This window comes from Hyla sarda, chromosome 1 (assembly GCF_029499605.1).
Source record: "Hyla sarda isolate aHylSar1 chromosome 1, aHylSar1.hap1, whole genome shotgun sequence".
Classification (NCBI taxonomy): domain Eukaryota; kingdom Metazoa; phylum Chordata; class Amphibia; order Anura; family Hylidae; genus Hyla; species Hyla sarda.
This window is the reverse complement of record NC_079189.1, coordinates 73,374,287-73,393,160: the sequence shown is the minus strand read 5'-3', so window position 1 is coordinate 73,393,160 and position 18,874 is coordinate 73,374,287. Positions and strand designations below refer to the sequence as shown.

The 18,874-nt window shown below is 42.8% G+C and overlaps 1 protein-coding gene across 1 annotated transcript in view; it reads right to left on the bottom strand.

Annotated features, from left to right (window-relative positions):
* The window catches only part of RBPJ (recombination signal binding protein for immunoglobulin kappa J region), a 98,674-nt gene that overhangs the window by 29,363 nt on the left and 50,437 nt on the right, over positions 1-18,874 (bottom strand). The window contains exons 2-3 of the mRNA XM_056551613.1: positions 14,635-14,673; positions 1,618-1,713 (exon numbers count right to left, since the gene is read on the bottom strand). Of these exons, the coding sequence (XP_056407588.1) occupies positions 1,618-1,713; positions 14,635-14,673 (135 nt within the window). The remainder of the gene's footprint in view (positions 1-1,617; positions 1,714-14,634; positions 14,674-18,874) is intronic.

Below are 18,874 nucleotides of genomic sequence, written 5' to 3'. Positions count from 1 at the left end.
TCTGTACCTGTGTGTGACAGTTTTCTCACAATTCTTCTGTGATTTTCACCCCAATATTTATTTTTAACAGCATAAAAAGTGACTTGTCTCAGATTTTTCCCAGGTTGCAATGCGGCCGAGACCTGACTCACTAGTCAGCTGATGACAGGGAGCCTGTCTGCTTCAATGGGTGGAGCGATCAATCTGCAACTAATGCAACAGCTGTAAGCACCCTGATTGAAAACGACAGGTCTTTTGAATGGATGCAGCTCATTTATGTTTCAATGGGTGGGGTGGCTGATGTGTGGGAGGGAGGAAAATGGATTTATGGGATTTGTAGGCAAAGAGGAAAACTTAACAGGAAATACCAGTTCACAAAAAGCTAGTCACAGTGTTATGGTAATCTCACAACATAGCCATTTATCCCCAAGACAAGCGCAGATCCTTTCTAAGCATGTCCATTACTGCCTGCCAGGTACGTACTAAAATCACCTTATGGTGGATAACCCCTTTAACCCCTTCACATCCAGGACTGCCACTTGTCCCCCTATACCAGTGTTTCCCAACCAGTGTGCCTCCAGAAGTTGCAAAACTACATCTCCCAGCATGCTCGGACAGCCTTTTTGCAACACCTGGTTGGCTGTCCGGGCATGCTGGGAGTTGTAGTTTTGCAACATCTGGCGGTCCGCAGGTTGAAGACCACTGCTCTAGAGAGTGCAGAGAAGAGCTACTAAAACTAGTACATGGATTGCAGGATAAAACTTACCAGGAAAGGTTAAGGAACCTTAACATGTATAGAAGAAAGAAGAGACAGAGAGGATATGATAGAGACTTTTATATACATAAAGGGAATCAACACGGTAAAGGAGGAGAGGAGATTTTAAAGAAGAAAAACTACCACAAGAGGACATTTTATATTAGAGGGGCAAAGGTTTATATAGTAATATGAGGAAGTATTACTTTACTGAGAGAGTAGTGGATGCATGGAATAGCCTTCCTGCAGAAGTGGTCGCTGCAAATATAGTGAAGGAGTTTAAGCATGTATGGGATAGGCAAAAGGTTATCCTTCATAGAAGATAAAAGGGGAGATTTATCAAAGCCTGTCCAGAGTAAAAGTTGCCGAGTTGCCCATAGAAACCAATCAGAACGTTTCTTTCATTTTTGAAAAGGCCTCTGGAAAATGAAAGAAGCGATCTGATTGGTTGCTATGAGCAACGTTTCCTCTGGACAGGCTTTGATAAATTTCCCCCAACGTGTTTATTAAAAAGACTTTAATGTAAATACAGGGCTGCACCATGTCCTTCAGAGCTTCAGGTTGCAATGACCCTCCACCCAGGAGGGCTAATACAGGATCTTCCTCTGGGGACAGGTGAACAGGGGTGTCTCTAAGCCAGTGCTTCCCAACCGGGGTGCCTCCAGCTGTTGCAAAACTACCACTCCCAGCATGCCCGGACAGCCGGAGGCACCCTGACTGCTCTATGCGGCTCACTTCATCATAATTTATAGGAAATGCAAATGATCTGCAGAAAGAAACATGGCTGCCTACTAGATGTTTGCTGTCACAAATCATTTCACACCTTTTTTGAGAAATAGAGGTCCTCTGACCAGAATAAACCCGGAGCACACCATACTACTAACCTTTTCTCATTGCCATAGGACTTCTGTGCAACTTTAGCATGGAGGATGAGTACGGTCTGATCGCCTCGCTCTTTTAAATAGTTGCGCATCGCTTCCCTGAAACAAAGAAATGGATATAAAAGACATTTTAGGAAGTCAAATTTGCAGCAAGTGCTGCTTGTTATCTTTCTAGGAGGATAACTACAATAGTCACCCGCAGTTGTGTATTAAGCTGTATACAGAATTAAGCATATTCTAGAGATGCAATCTGTACATCTTTACTGTGGTTTCTGCAACCACCGCCTTGTGCTGCTGAAGGCATCCAGGACACATGCCGCTGTTCTGCTACTCTGCTTTGTGGCTCACAGAATTCTCACCTAGTTACAGATCTTCTCACAAAGATCACCACAAGCTATCCGGTGATTCCACTGCTCTGGCTAACATCTCAATATTACAGCGGTTATTTGTGAGAAAGCAAATTGCTGGCTGTAAATTAAGGTTTTCTGGTTCATTTCTAACACACAGATCTGTTACGTTGATTTAATGCTGTAACATAGAGCAGCATTCCCCAACCTGCAGCTCTAGGGCTATTGTAAACCTACAACTCCCATCATGCCCTAAACAAGGCTGCAGACATGTATTGGAGAGCTACAGGCTGGGAAACACTGCCCTACAGAAAGAACACTTTACAGCAACTCACTTCGTAAGTCTAATATTTGGTGCTAAAAACAATACTTATATGATAAAATTCTAATTATAGCCAACACTAGGGGGTGCTAAAGAGCTTAATGCATACTGTTACTTCATTAGTCTTTTTTTTTTTTTTTTTTAACAAACAGAATTTTAAATAATTTAATTCCACAGTCACTAGGGGTGCTGCTTACCCAGTTTGCTATGGTATATTGTACGTTATTGCACATGCAGGCCGCTGCTTCATACACTCACTATGTTGGATATAACTCAAAGAGCTCTCTTTTTCCATAGAGAGTAAATGAAGTATGCAGCACGCATGCTTCACCTTCCATTAAAGAGGGGTACAAGAGACCCCATTTTTAGCATCTGAGGGGATTGCAGTTGTCTACCATCCTGTGGATAAGTTAGAAGATTTAAAGGGGTACTCCGCTCCATTTTTTTTAACCCCTGGACCCGGGGGGGGGGGGGGGGGGGGGGTGGTTCCGTTTTTGCATTTTCGGTTTTTCCTCCTTACCTTTGAAAATCATAACTCTTTCAATTTTGCACCTAAAAATCCACATGCTGGCTTATTTTTTGTGCCACCAATTCCACTTTGTAATGACATCAGTCATTTTACCCAAAAAACAACGGCGAAACGGAAAAAAAAAATCATTGTGAGACAAAATTGAAAAAAAAAAACACGCCATTTTGTAACTTTTGGGGGCTTCCGTTTCTACACAATACATTTTTCGGTAAAAATGACACCTTCTCTTTATTCTGTAGGTCCATACGGTTAAAATGATACCCTACTTATATAGATTTGATTTTGTCGTACTTCTGGAAAAAATCATGCAGGAAAATGTATACGTTTAAAATTGTCATCTTCTGACCCCTATAATTTTTTTATTTTTCCGCGTATGGGGGCGGTATGAGGGCTCATTTTTTGCGCCGTGATCTGAAGTTATTAGTGGTACTTTTTTGTATTGATAGATCGATCGCTTTTTATTCATTTATTAATTATATAAAAATGACCAAAAATACACTATTTTGGACTTTGGAATTTTTTTTGTGCACGTACGTCATTGACCGTGCGGTTTGACAATATATTTTTTTAATGCGAACATTTCCGCATGCGGCGATACCATATGTTTATTTTTATTTACACTTTTTTTTTTTTATGGGAAAAGGGGGGTGATTCAAACTTTTATTAGGGAAGGGGTTAAATGAACTTTAGTCACTTTTTTCTGCAATGTTATAGCTCCCATAGGCGGCTATAACACTGCACACACTGATCTTTTACATTGTTCAATGGTTTCTCATAGAAAACCATTGATCAATGATTCTTCTGCTTAACTGCTCATGCCTGGATCTCAGGCACAGAGCAGTCATTCAGCGATCGGACACCTGCTGTTTCTCCGCTGTTCGGGATGCCGCAATTTCGCAGCGGACATCGCGAACAGACCCCTGAGCTAACCGGCAAAGATTTATTTTTAAAGGGTTAATGGCTATTGGTCCCGGTTGTTAGAGGCCGGGCCCGACCAGGCTGTGGCCCTGCTTTATAGAACGGGAGCGGACTCATGACGTACCGGTACGTCATGGGTCCTTAACAGGTTAAATCAACGGGTGCCAGAAAGTTATACAGATTTGTAAATTACTTCTATTTAAAAATCTTAACCATTCCAGTACTTATCAGCTGCTGTATACTACAGAGGAAGTTCTTTTCTTTTTGAATTTCCTTTCTGTCTGACCACAGTGCTCTCTGCTGACGCCTGTCTGTCTGTCTCAGGAACTGTCCAGAGTAGGAGCAAATCACCAAAGCAAACCTCTCCTGATCTGGACAGTACCTGAGACAGACAGAGGTGTCAGTGGAGAGCATTGTGGTCAGACAGAAAATAACTTCAGCAGCTGGTGAGTACTGGAAGGATTAAGATTTTTAAATCGAAGTAATTTACAAATCTGTTGAACTTTCTGGCACAAGTTGATTTGAAAAAAATTAAAATAAAGAAATGCTTTCCAGTGGAGTACCCCTTTAATCTGGGGTAACCCCTTTCAGACTAGGGTTATAAAGCAACATGAAGATCGATTGATATGACAATGTAGTAACACTATAGCATCCATGACCACAACGCAACTGTTGCCAAAAATTCTAACGTGTCAGCTTTTTGGTCGGAAGTCATATACATATCTGCCATCTTAAACTGCAATAAAAGTCATGAACAACTGCAACGCGCATGCAACCTGTCTGCAATCTGGATGCTATTTCAACAACTAAATTGTACATTTAAATGAGTTGCGCAAAAACAAGCTGCAGACATATTACACAGATGTATTAGTCACATGTTTAACGCTTCCATATTGACCTAGCGTAAGAGTCACTACAGCTCACTAAGCAGAAAGGACTCCTTTAATGCTAAGACTAAGCATTTAGCATTTCTAATAATAGTGACACTTTGACCTGTGCCCTGTTTAAGGAAGTGGCACCATGGTGCATTAAGAACAACAAATATATCTGTTAAAGATTTAGTTCCCCTCAGTGATACGATGCCCACTACACTGTTGAACCAGGCAGAACTTGCGAAACAAAAAATCTAAAGGAAATGGCAACCATATACACATAGCAACCAAACTAAATATTTTTACAAATGTTTTTGGGAAGTTGCTTTTCTTTATAGGACATCGTGCTAACGCCTGCTTCATTAATATATATATGTAATATATACAGTGACCCCCTGGCCTACGATGGCCCCGACATACGATCATTTCAACATACAATGGCCTCTCAGAGGCCATTGCATGGTGAAGGCAGCATCAACATACGATGCTTTTATATGTCGGGGCCATCGCATAAACGGCTATCCGACAGCGCAGACTGCTTCAGCTGCCACCGGATAGCCGTTTACGGTGCCCCGTGTGGTCCGCTGACGATCACTTACCTGTCCTCGGGGCTCCGGCGCGTCCTCTTCGTGTTCCCCTGCATCGTCGGCGCTCTCCATCGTCGTCATCACGTCGCTGCGCACGCCGTCCTGTCATCCAATAGGAGAGGCGTGCGTAGCGACGTCATGGTGGCGACGGAGAGCGCGGATGCCGGGGAAGCAGAGGCCTTGCCGGAGTGTCGGGGACACCCAGAGGACGCGGTGACAGCGATGGAACGTGACATCCAGGGCAGCGGGGACGATCCGGAGCGGCGGGGACAGGTGAGTACAACCTTTAATACCAGTGGTCTTCAATCTGCGGACCTCCAGATGTTGCAAAACTACAACTACCAGCATGCCCGGACAGCAGTCGGCTGTCCGGGCATGCTGGGTGTTGTAGTTTTGCAACATCTGGAGATCCACAGGTTGTAGACCACTGTCCCATACTTTACATTGCACGGCTCCCTCAACATACGATTGTTTCAACATACGATGGTCCATTTGGAACGGATTACCATCGTATGTTGAGGGACCACTGTATAATATTATTCTGTATGTATGTATGTATGTATGTATGTATGTATGAATGAATGAATGAGTGTGTGTGTGTGTGTGTGTGTGTGTGTGTGTGTGTGTGTGTGTGTGTGTGTGTGTGTGTATATATATATACATATACACATACACATACATACACTGAAATGCAATGAGCACAGAGGAAGTGAACGAGGGTCAGAAACATTTGGGTGCTTAGCTGGAGGCACATACTAATGTAGCAGGTATCGGTGCAGGTCTTAACACCTTCATAACGCTGTGATTTTTAATTTCTTACTTTAATAGCTAAAACTCTTAATTTTTCAGCTATGGAGCTATATGAGCTTGTTCTATGTGAGACCAATTGTACTTTATAATGACATCACTCAATTTACCAAAATACTACAGGCAAGCCAATAAAAAATTAAAAAAACATTTGCAACTTTTTTTTATTTCTATGCAGTTCACTTTACGGTTAAAATTACATGATATCTTAATTTGGAGGTTAATATGATTAAACGATACACAAAATTACCGGTATATAGGTTTTGTTTTATTTTGCTACTTTAAAAAAAATATATAACTTTCGTAAGAAAATAAGTACGGTATGCTCAAAATAGTCCTTTCTTCTGACCCCTATACCTTTTTTGTATGGGGCTGTTTGAGGGCTTATTTGCATGATACACCTAAAAAAAAAAAAAAAAAAAAAAAAAAAAAAGGGAATATGGAGGGTAATTTAAACTTACAGGGGGAGGGGCTTAAATACATTTCTAAATACTTTTATTTATTTGAATTACTATTTGTATCCCCCATTGGGAACTATTACATGCAATCGTGTTGTCAAAGGGTTAAAAAGGACCTGTGGCCAGCCTACAAAAAATGAGACGTTACTTAGGGTGCTCTGATAACAAATATTTACAGTTCCTTGATCAACTGTAATTTGATAATTCAGGGAAATGTCAAATGGGTGTGAACTTATTTTAATAGGAGTGACTAACAGGAGATGGGAGGAGTTATACAGAGAGGGTGTGTGAATGTTGCACATTGAGGGACATGTATTCCTAATACACCTCACACCCATCTATATAATCCCACTAATTGTGCAAGTTCTCCCACTTAAAGGAAATCTGTCATCAGAAACACCCGCACTATACCTGTTACACAGGCTTGTAGTGCGGGTGATCCTGATTAAAACGCTTCTTACCTCATTAAAAACTGTGCAGCGGTTCGCCAGATATCTTCATTTTTAGTTATATGGTATTCCCAGGCTTGGGACTCAGTGGGAGGTCCGCAGCATAAGCACGGACTCGCTTACATCAGCGGAGCGGCTGCCCGGCTCATGAATATTCATGGCTGCCTCATCGCAGTCTTCCTCCTGGTGTAGGTCACGTGGGTAGCGCCGCGAATGCGCCACATGCCCTACACCCGGAAGCGGCATTCTCCTGCATATCTATCTATGCAGGAGAACGCCGCTTCCGGGTGTACGGCGCGTGGCGCATGCGCGGCGCTACCCACGTGACCTACACCAGGAGGAAGACTGCGATGAGGCAGCCATGAATATTCATGAGCCGGGCAGCCGCTCCGCCTGGCGAAAATGACGTAAGCGAGTCCGTGCTGGTGCTGCGGACCTCCCACTGAGTCCCAAGCCTGGGAATACCATATAACTAAAAATGAAGATATCTGGCGAACCGCTGTACAGTTTTTAATGAGGTAAGAAGCGTTTTAATCAGGATCACCCGCACTACAAGCCTGTGTAACCGTTTTAGTGTGGGGGATTCTGATGACAGATTTCCTTTAACCCCTTAAGGACTCAGGGTTTTTCCGTTTTTGCACTTTCGTTATTTCCTCCTTACCTTTTAAAAATCATAACCCTTTCAATTTTCCACCTAAAAATCCATATTATGGCTTATTTTTTGCGTCGCCAATTCTACTTTGCAGTGACATTAGTCATTTTACCCAAAAATGCACGGCGAAATGGAAAAAAAAATCATTGTGCGACAAAATCGAAAAAAAACGCCATTTTGTAACTTTTGGGGGCTTCCGTTTCTACGCAGTGCATATTTCAGTAAAAATTACACCTTATTATTCTGTAGGTCCATACGGTTAAAATGATACCCTACTTATATAGGTTTGATTTTGTCGCACTTCTGGAAAAAATCATAACTACATGCAGGAAAAGTTATACGTTTAAAAATGTCATCTTCTGACCCCTATAACTTTTTTATTTTTCCACGTACGGGGCGGTATGAGGACTCATTTTTTGTGCCGTGATCTGAAGTTTTTATCCATATGATTTTTGTTTTGATCAGACTTTTTGATCACTTTTTATTCATTTTTTAATGGTATAAAAAGTGACCAAAATACGCTTTTTTGGACTTTGGAATTTTTTTGCGCGTACGCCATTGACCGTACGGCTTAATTAATGATATATTTTTATAATTTGGACATTTACGCACGCGGCGATACCACATATGTTTATTTTTTATTTTTTTTACACTGTTTTATTTTTTTATGGGAAAAGGGGGGTGATTCAAACTTTTATTAGGGAAGGGGTTAAATGACCTTTATTAACACTTTTTTTTTACATTTTTTTGCAGTGTTATAGGTCCCATAGGGACCTATAACACTGCACACACTGATCTCCTATGCTGATCACTGGCGTGTATTAACACGCCTGTGATCAGCATTATCGGCGCTTGACTGCTCCTGCCTGGATCTCAGGCACGGAGCAGTCATTCGCCGATCGGACACCGGGGAGGCAGGTAAGGGCCCTCCCGGTGTCCGATCAGCTGTTCGGGACGCAGCGATTTCACCGCGGCGGTCCCGAACAGCCCGACTGAGCAGCCGGGTCACTTTCAGTTTCACTTTAGAAGCGGCGGTCAGCTTTGACCGCCGCTTCTAAAGGGTTAATACCGCACATCGCCGCGATCGGCGATGTGTGGTATTAGCCGCGGGTCCCGGCCGTTGATTAGCGCCGGGACCGACGCGATATGATGCGGGATCGCGGCGCGATCCCGCTTCATATCGCGGGAGCCGGCGCAGGATGTAAATATACGTCCTGCGTCGTTAAGGGGTTAAAAAGATGAGAGAGGCCTGTAATTTTCCTCATTGGCAATGACAGAGAAAGTTTTCTGTAAGTCTTCACAAGGTTTTCACACACTGTTGCTGGTATTATGGCCCATTCCTCCATGCAGATCTCCTCTAGAGCAGTGATGTTTTGGGGCAGTCACTGGGCAGCACGGACTTTCATCTCCCTCCCTTTCTACAGGGATGAGATCTGGAGACTGGCAAGGCCACTCCAGGACCTTGAAATGCTTTTTATGAAGCCACTCATTCGTTGCCTATGCGGTTTGTTTGGGATCATTGTCATGCTGAAAGACCCAGCAACGTTTCATCTTCAATACCCTTGCTGATGGAAGGTTTTCATTCAAAAATCTCATGACACATGGCCTCATTCATTCTTTACTTTACACGGATCAGTCTTCCTGGTCCCTTTGCAGAAAAACAGCCCCAAAGCATGAGGTTTCCACCCCCATGCTTCACAGTAGGTATGGTGTTCTTAGGATGCAACTCCGCATTCTTTCTCCTCAAAACACGATGAGTTGAGTTTTTACAAAAAAGTTCTACTTTGATCCATTTGACCATATGACATTCTCCCAATACTCTTCTGGATCATCCAAATGCTCTCTAGAAAACTTCAGACGGGACTGGACATGTACTGGCTTAAGCAGGGGGACACGTCTGGCACTGCATGATTTGAGTCCCTGGCGGCATAGTGTGTTACTAGTGGTAGCCTTTGTTACTTTGGTCCCAGCTCTCTGCAGGTCATTCACTTTGGTTTTGTATGTCTTCCATTTTCTAATAATTGCTCCCACAGTTGATTTCTTCACACCAAGCTGCTTGCCTATTGCAGATTCAGTCTCCCCAGCCTGGTGCATGTCTACAATTTTGTTTCTGGTGTCCTACAACAGTTCTTTGGTCTTGGCCATTTGGAGTGTGACTGTTTGAGGTTGTGGACAGGTGTCTTTTAGGCTAGGCTTCCAGGTTTTTTTCTGGCAGTTTTTGAAAAACTGCCACTGCAGTTTTTGAGCCAAAGCCAGAAGTGTATTCCAAAGGAATTGGACATATAAAGGAAGGACTTAAACTTCTCCTCCATTATGGATCCACTTCTGACTTTGGCTCCAAAAAAAAAAAAAAAGTGGAAACTTAGCCTTATACTGATAAGTTCAAACAGGTGCCATTAATACAGGTAATGAGTGGAGGACAGAGGAGACTCTTGAAGTTACAGGTCTGTGAGAGCCAGAAATCTTGCTTGTTTGTAGGTGACCAAATACTTATTTTCCACCATAATTTGCAAGTAAATTCTTTAAAAATCAGACAATGTGATGTTATGGATTTTTTTCTCATTATGTCTCTCATAGTTGAGGTATACCTATGATGAAAATTACAGGCCTCTCTCATCTTTTTAAATGGAAGAACTTGCACAATTGGTGGCTGACTATATACATTTTGCCCCACTGTAGGTTCCCGTCCAACTGACTATTCATTCAATTGTCAGACAAACTTTAAAAAAAAAAAAAAAAAAACACATTTGGAATAGGAGGGCAGACCAGGAGAATGTAAAATGGTGTGTAATCAGGGAATCTTAAAGGGGGTACTCCGGTGAAAAACTTTTTTTTTTCCTTAGGTCTTTATAAGTCAACTGGTGCCAGAAAGTTAAACAGATTTGTAAATTACTTCTATTAAAAAAAACTCTTTACCCTTCCAGTACTTTTTAGCAGCTGTATGCTACTGAGAAAATTATGTTCTTTTTGAATTTCTTTTTTGTCTTGTCCACAGTGCTCTCTGCTGACATTTCTGTCCACATCGGGAACTGTCCAGAGCAGCATAGGTTTGCAATGGGGATTTTCTCCTGCTCTGGACAGTTCCTGAAACAGGCATCAGGTGTCAGCTGCTAAAAAGTACAGGAAGGATAAAGATTTTTTAATAGAAGTAATTTACAAATCTGTTTAACTTTCTGGCACCAGTTCATTAAAAAATAAATAAGTAAGTACCCCTTTAAGCTATTTAATGATGGTAATATTTAATTGTTGGGGGGTTGGCTACAGGTTCTATTCAAACAAGAAGTTGCCCACTAAAAAATAAATAAAAATATGCTAAACAAGCGCTACTTTACGGTCAGGTATACATGAGCGATGTATCTTACCGAAAGTGTGATTAAGCATGTGATAAAGCCCATAACCCTGACCCCACAAAAACTTTCAGTATCGTTGTCAAATGTGACATTTCTCATCACAAGAGTATATGAAAGGAACATCTGGCAGGAGGGAAGATTTCAGACTGCAAAGAGCATGACCAAAACTTGCAATTCTGAAAACACAAGCATATCAGCTCAATCTTAAGACAAAAAGGGGGGGAATTTATTATTGGTGTTTAAATCAACTGGTGCAAGAAAGTTAAACAGATTTGTATATTACTTCTATTAAAAAAAATCTTAATCCTTCCAGTACTTATCAGCCGTTGTATGATCCACAGGAAGCTCTTTATGAATTTCCATTCTGTCTGACTTCAGTGCTCTCTGCTGACACCTCTGTCCATGTCAGGAACTGTCCAGAGCAGGAGAGGTTTCCTATGGGGAATTGCTTCTACTCTGGACAGTTCCTAAAATGGACAGAGGTGTCAGCAGAGAGCACTGAGGTCAGACAGAAAGGAAATTCAAAAAGAAAAGAACTTGCTCTTTTGTATACAGGAGCTGATAAGTACTGGAAAGATCAAGATTTTTTTTATAGAAATAAATTAACATATCACTATTTATTAAGCTCACTTTATGTGACAAAGTTTGTTTGTGTTGCAAAAAGGAAAGAAAAAAAAAAAAAAAAAAAAAAACAACATTTATAAAAAGGTGCAGGGTTTCCTGGCAATCTGGCATTAATTTACTATATGGAATTGTAGCAAAAACCTTGGCTTACAATATATCTATTATACCATAATTAAAATTAATATACAGTGGTGCCACAACATATGATGGTAATCCGTTCCAAATGGACCATCATTTGTTGAAATCATCCTATGTTGAGGGATCCGTGCAATGTAAAGTATAGGACAGTGGTCTACAACCTGCAGACCTCCAGATGTTGCAAAACTACAACACCCAGCATGCCCGGACAGCCAACGGCTGTCCGGGCATGCTGGGAGTTGTAGTTTTGCAACATTTGGAGGTCCGCAGGTTGAACACCACTGGTATAGGAAGTTGTACTCACCTGTCCCCGCTGCTCCGGACCATCACCGCTTGTCACCGCTGCCCTGGATGTCGCCCTCTATCGCTGTTGCCGCGTCCCCGAGGTGTCCCCGACGCACCGGCAAGGCCTCTGCTTCCCCGGCATCCTCGCTCTCCGTCGCTGCCATCACGTCGCTACGCACGCCGCTCCTATTGGATGACGGGACGGCGTGCGCAGCGCCGACGATGCAGGGGATCCCGAAGAAGACGCGCTGGAGCCCCGAGGACAGGCAAGTAATCGTCAGCGAACCACGCGGGGCACGGTAAACGGCTATCCGGCGGTGGCTGATAGCGGTTTATGCGCTGGCCCCGACATACAAAAGCATCGTATGTTGATGCTGCCTTCACCATGCGATGGCCTCTGAGACGCCATCACATGTTGGAATGATCGTATGTCGGGGCCATCGTAGGTCGGGGGGGGGTTACTGTATACACATATTTATAGAGTGTGTCACTACTCCTCCAGGTAGAGTAGCAAACCCAAAGTTTAGGAAAGTGGGAATGTAAGTTGACTCTTGTGTAACAGCCAGCTGTGAATTGTAGATACTCTTGTTTACACAATTTTCTTAAAGCAAATATGTTATGTATAAATTTGCTAACAAAATGCAGAAACTATTCCATACATCCTAATTTAAGTAAACATGTCAGAACTTTGTAACCAACCAGTGTCAGGAGTCTTTATTAAGGGAAAAGCACTTTAGTTGCCTTCTGAGTGTCACAGAGGTGTGACCTAGTGTCTGCTGTGTATTCTAGGGCCACAAAGCCTCTCTGCATTGTATCCACCCACTCTCCTGCACCTTTACAGACAGGCTGGGCTAAATTTATGTTGCAAAGCCCAACATCCCACATATGCCCTGTTGCATAAGTGTTACCTGAGTGTTACCTGTGAGGCTGTGGTTTCAATAGCTCATCGTGCCTGTGCCGCAATGTGGTGCAACGGCAAGTGTGCACGATTTTAGCTGAGCTAAGTGAACTAAGCGGAAACATGTCTGTCTATAAATCTGCAGGAGGGTGGGGATACAGTGAGGGGCTGCAACCTAGGGCACAGCAGACCCAAGCCCATGCCTCTGTAACCCTTAGATAGCAAATTAAATGGGGTGAACCATCAAAAATAAAAGACTGGGGATACTAGTTACAAAAGGTATGGCATGTATACTTTTATTAGAATCTAATGAATAATGCCAGCAGATTATTAACAAATTTGTGAATGACACAATCCACTTTAAGAAATAAAGCATTGCCCTGACGAGGGGAAGACAAGATATACCGTATATATTCGATTATAAGCAGACCCGAATATAAGCTGAGGCTCCTAATTTTACCCCAAAACCCCAGGAAAAGTTATTGACTCGACTATAAGCCTAGGGTGGGAAATACATCCTCCCCTCATGTCATCATCCAGACGCCCGTCATCTCCCCCCCCTTCATCATCACCGCCTGTCAATCCCTTCATCAGTGGTCTTCAACCTGCGGACCTCCAGATGTTGCAAAACTACAACTCCCAGAATGCCCGGTCAGCCATCGGGCCATTTATGCTGCAGGGACCGTCCAGAGGGGAAGGTTAGTCGGTGGGGGGGGGGGGCTCTTCTACGCACTTCGGGCCCGGACTAGTGACTACTCAGTCACTACTCTGGGGCCGGGCCCGAAGCACGGAGAAGAGGCCCCCCCCGGTGAAAATGGACAGCCCGCAACGACTAATCCTCCCCACCGGACGATTTCTGCAGCATAGATGGCCCGGACCAGCTCACCCTAACTTCCTGGGGAGGGGAGTACAAAACAAGAAGGCTGGATGATGAAGAAGAAGAAGGCTGCAGTGGTCTTCAACCTGCGGACCTCCAGAGGTTTCAAAACCACAACACCCAGCAAGGCCCGGACAGCCATCGGGAGTTGTAGTTTTGCAACATCTGGAGTTCAGCAGGTTGAAGACCACTGATGAAGGGATTGACAGGCGGAGAGTTCACTCGAGTATAAGCCGAGGGGGGAGTTTTCAGCACGAAAAATTGTGCTGAAAAACTCGGCTTATACTCAAGTATATACGGTATTTACAAGAAAAAATTTACAAGTCATTTTTAATGCAGTTACAACACCAAAGACAATGGTGGGTGCCACTTTAGTATTAAAAGGGTACTTACATCTCAAACTGATAGCATATTGCTTGCATATGCCACCAACTTTATAATCAATGGGGTTTTGACTCCAGGGACCCCCACTAATCCCGAAAAAAATTAGACAGCAATATTTTCTTGCACGGTGGCTCCAGGCCACCTGTTGTGCAGGAGAACACATTTTCATGCAATCCAATGGGGTTCTCTGCACAGCACTGTTATATAGGGAAAACCAAAAGGTGCGGTGTTCTCTCTCTTAAGATGGGACCCCAAAATAACAAGGTGATGGTGTATTCTTGCCATATATGGTGGAAATACCCAAGTGTTTACAGTACACATCTAAGCTGTAATGTTTACTGCAAACCACACACTATGGAGCAGAAAAACATGGGTGGGAATAGAGCAACGTGTGAAAGTAAAAGTCTCATGCTTCACATGCAACCTCAGCACCTGTGACCTTATGAAGGTGTCACAAAGGTTCTTCATTTTCTATAAGCTTTAATGTTTATCAGGCAAATAGGAAACTGCAAATGAGGTTTACCTTGTAAGGCGTTTGGGTTGAGGCCGCTCCCCAAACTTCCTGTAAAACAATAAGAAAAATAATCATTATAGGCACAAATAAAATACAACAAAATCACAGCCAAGGACGCAATGTGTTTGGAATAAATGATTTCCTAGTAAAGATCTGAAGAACATTGGGGAAGATTTATCAAAACCTGTATAGAAGAAAAGATGACCAGTTGCAACCAATCAAATCACTTCTTTCATTTTTAAAAAGGCCTCTAAGAAATAAAAGAAGCGATCTGATTGGTTGCTATGGACAACTGGTCAACTTTTCATTTGCACAAGTTTTGATAAATCTCCCCCACTGCTCTTATAAAAAGACAAGACTTGTAGCATTAGCACATAGAAGATGCCCAGAGGTGTGACAAAGGCCTAACTTGTGTTTCCAGACTGGCTCCATTGTAGGACCCTGCTGCCCACAGCTCTGACACATGCATGCTGGGTGTTGTAGTTTTGCAACATCTGGAGGTCTGCATGTTGTAGACCACTGTCCTATACTTTACATTGCACGGATCCCTCAACAAACGATGGTCCATTTGGAACAGATTACCATCGTATGTTGAGGGACCACTGTATTTGTCAAGGCAGTGATGGAGTACTATGTCAGATGACTTGTCCTCCAGCTATCTAATGCCAAAAAAAGTGTGTCAGGATACTGGAAAAGCAAGATATAAAGGGACCTCCTTATGAAGTTGGTTGATGCCAAGAATGTAAATGGCTCTTATCAAGACAAAAGGATGGCTGCCCTGAGGAACATAACATTCCCAACACTGCGCACTCCCATATGTTCTGCAGAGAAGTTATGATGTTTCTCCATTGTTAAAGTACAAGTGTGTGCAGGCCGACAGCTGGTGCTGTATATGGGTGTATTATGTCAGCTCACAGACTAATTATCATTGTACAGGAGAAGGGAGGCTTCAGGTGACTTGGCACTACAACACGCCCCCTCTATTTAGGTCTTTGGGGGGGGGGGCTAGTATGTAGCCGTCACACCCCCTCCAATAGACATGAGTGGAGGGGGCAGGTGTAGCTACCAGTTACCCGGCACGGAGTTTTCTCTGTGCACGGGATGAATGGGGTGCCTCAGCAGAAATCGCGGGGGTCCCCATTGGTAGGACCTCCAAGATTAGACATCTTATCCAAAGATGTTTTCCGGCAGAGTACCCCATTAAGCCATCATAGGTATCCCTAACAAGGACACTTATGGCATATCCACAGCGGAGACCTGTCTATCTCAAGATCAAGTACCCCCCACCCTTCAGCAGGGTTGGGTCTTTTTTAACCAACTCTTCTAGACTTTACATGGAAATCACTTAATCATCATAGCAACCTAACTATGCTATTGGCATCCACTCTGCTGTTTTTGCCATCATGGCCAAAGTGACCAGGCTGGATGTGGTGACCCTGTTCTTTCGAAAAACATATTGGCCCTCATTTACTATTGCAAATCCGACATGTTTTGTCGGGTTGTGCGCCAGTTTCGGGCATTGTGCCTGAAATTCTGTCTGCGCCAGAATATGCGCCTGAAAGTCTGCCTGCTCCTGAATTTGCGCCTGAATTGAAAAAGCCCCAACTAACTCTCCATTTTGCTAAGAAAACCTGAAAAAGGGGCGTGACCATCAGGGAAAGGGGGTGTGGTCACAGAAAAGGTGCGTGTTCCCGACATTTTCACAAAATCCCAACATATTTACTAAATTTTCCACAGAAAATGTGGTGGATTTCAGCTGAGGAAAACCCAACAGATCAGAACATGTGTAAAAAAAAAAAAAAAAAAAAAGCAAAATGTAGGGAAAGTGGAAAATGTAGGGAAACCTTAGTAAATACCGTGGAAAATAAATTGTAGGGAATTAAAACCCACAAAGAAACCTACACAACACTTCCTAAATAAGGGCCATTGTGTGAATAAGCTATAACTGTCTCAGATGGGAATACCTCTTTAAATTGCTCTTCCACAAATTTACCATTTCAATTTTGTCAAGTTCACATAAATTATACAATTACATCAAATTCACAATGTTTAAAACAAATAAAATAATATCTGCAATAAATAAATCACATGAACATATACATCCTTAGCACAGCTTTAGTCCATAGTTTAACAAATGAAAGAAAATTCATAGGAGACTAAACACTGCAACTGATTTTTGGTCAGTTTCTGGTTAACCCACAATGTCCCAAACATGTAACAACGCCCAATAGAAACAAGAACAAACATGTGTATACTTGCATCTGTCACATGGTTTAACACAGACACCTCCGATACAGTCAAATAGCTGTTAGTAAAAGGATAGATCATACTATTGTATCTGCTGTGCGGCACTTTATCTTCCCCAAAACTGGGGGGAAAAAAGTCGGTGCGTCTTATACGGCGAATACACACCTATCGCGGCGGTCCCTGCGGCCATCAACAGCCGGGACCCGCGGCTAATACAGAACATCACCGATCGCGGTGATGCCCTGTATTAACCCTTCAGACGCGGCGATCAAAGCTGACCACCGCGTCTGAAGGGAAAGTGACACTAACCCGGCTGTTCAGTCGGGCTGTTTGGGACCGCCGCGATTTCACCACGGCGGTCCCGAACAGCCCGACTGAATAGCCGGGTTAGTGCTTACAGGACACCGGGAGGGACCTTACCTGCCTCCTCGGTGTCTTCTCCGTTCAGGGATCCCCTGTATGGCCGGCGCTCTCCTTCCTCGTCATCACGTCGTCGCGTACGTGCGTCGGCGTGCGTTACGACGTGATGGCGGCAACGGAGAGCGAGGATACCCGGCCGGCAGCAGAGACGTTCCGGAGCGACGGGGACACGGCGACAGCAATGGAGCGACATCCAGGGCAGCACTGACGGGTCCGGAGCGGCGGGGACACGTGATTATTACCTCCTATGCAGTGGTCTTCAATCTGTGGACCTCCAGATGTTGCAAAACTACAACTCCCAGCATGTCCGGACAGCCAACGGCTGTCCGGGCATGCTGGGAGTTGTAGTTTTGCAACATCTGGAGGTCCGCAGGTTGAAGACCACTATTGGGTTCAAAATCTTTATTTTTTTTAGATTTTGCACCTATAAATTGGGTGCGTCTTATACGCCGGTGCGTCCTATAGGGCGAAAAATACGGTAATTCCACTTGGTTTGGAGCAGACATCCTGTCCTTATGTGTCCATTGGGAGCGTGTGGGGTGTATTGAGGACTTAGAAAAAATAGTCTACACTTCCACAACAGATATATAAGCAGGGGTGTGGAAACTAAAAAAAAACAACAAAAAAACCACTTGACCAAGGGACTAAAATGGAGCACAATCTACTTGTCTCATAAGTTTACTTGTCCTGGCATGCAAAATAATGTCAATTTTCAATGGTACTTTGTAATGACACCTTGCATTATACCATAACACATGCTCTGAAACAAAAAAAATAATTTGTGAGGTGAAAGTGAAAAAAAAATCTATTTTGCATTTTACTTTTTTAAATACCATTCACCTTGTGGTCAAACTTACATGATTTTTTGATACTTTAGGTCGGCCTGATTACAGCATTACCAAATTTGTATAGTTTCTTTCATGTTTTACAAATAAAAAAAATGTTTAAAAAAATTCCGTTTTTATTTTTTTAATTTTTTTTAATTTTTTTTTTTTTAATTGCCATTTTCTGAACCCCTATTGCATTTTTATTTTTTTGTATACCGGGCTGTATGAGGGCTCAGTTTTTGCGCTGTGATCTGTTTATATTGGTACCATTTTGGTATTGATCAGACTTTTTGATCGCTTTTTTGGGGGGATAAGATGTTTATACAAAAAAAAAAATTCTAGGGTTTGGTATTTTTTTCCTGTTTACACATTGAACATACAGGATATAGGTTATATTTTAGTAGTTCAGACAAATATGCATGCAGAGATACCAAATATGTTTATTTTTTTATGTTTACATGTTTTTTTATATGGGAAAAGGGGGGTGATTTGAACTTTTAATACGGAAGGGGTTAATGTGTAAAACTTTTATTCAAACTTATATATATATATATATATATATATATACATATATACACTTTAAGAAGGAATCATTAGATTTCTCATACAGATCAATGCAGTTCTATTGAACTCCACTGATCTGTGCTCATTTGGTTGTGCCTCAATCATATGCAAATCCAGGCAGCCATGGAATAAGAGGGAAGCCCTCGGCTACCTCTACCGTGGATGGCCCCCCAAAAATTGTGCTGAGGGTT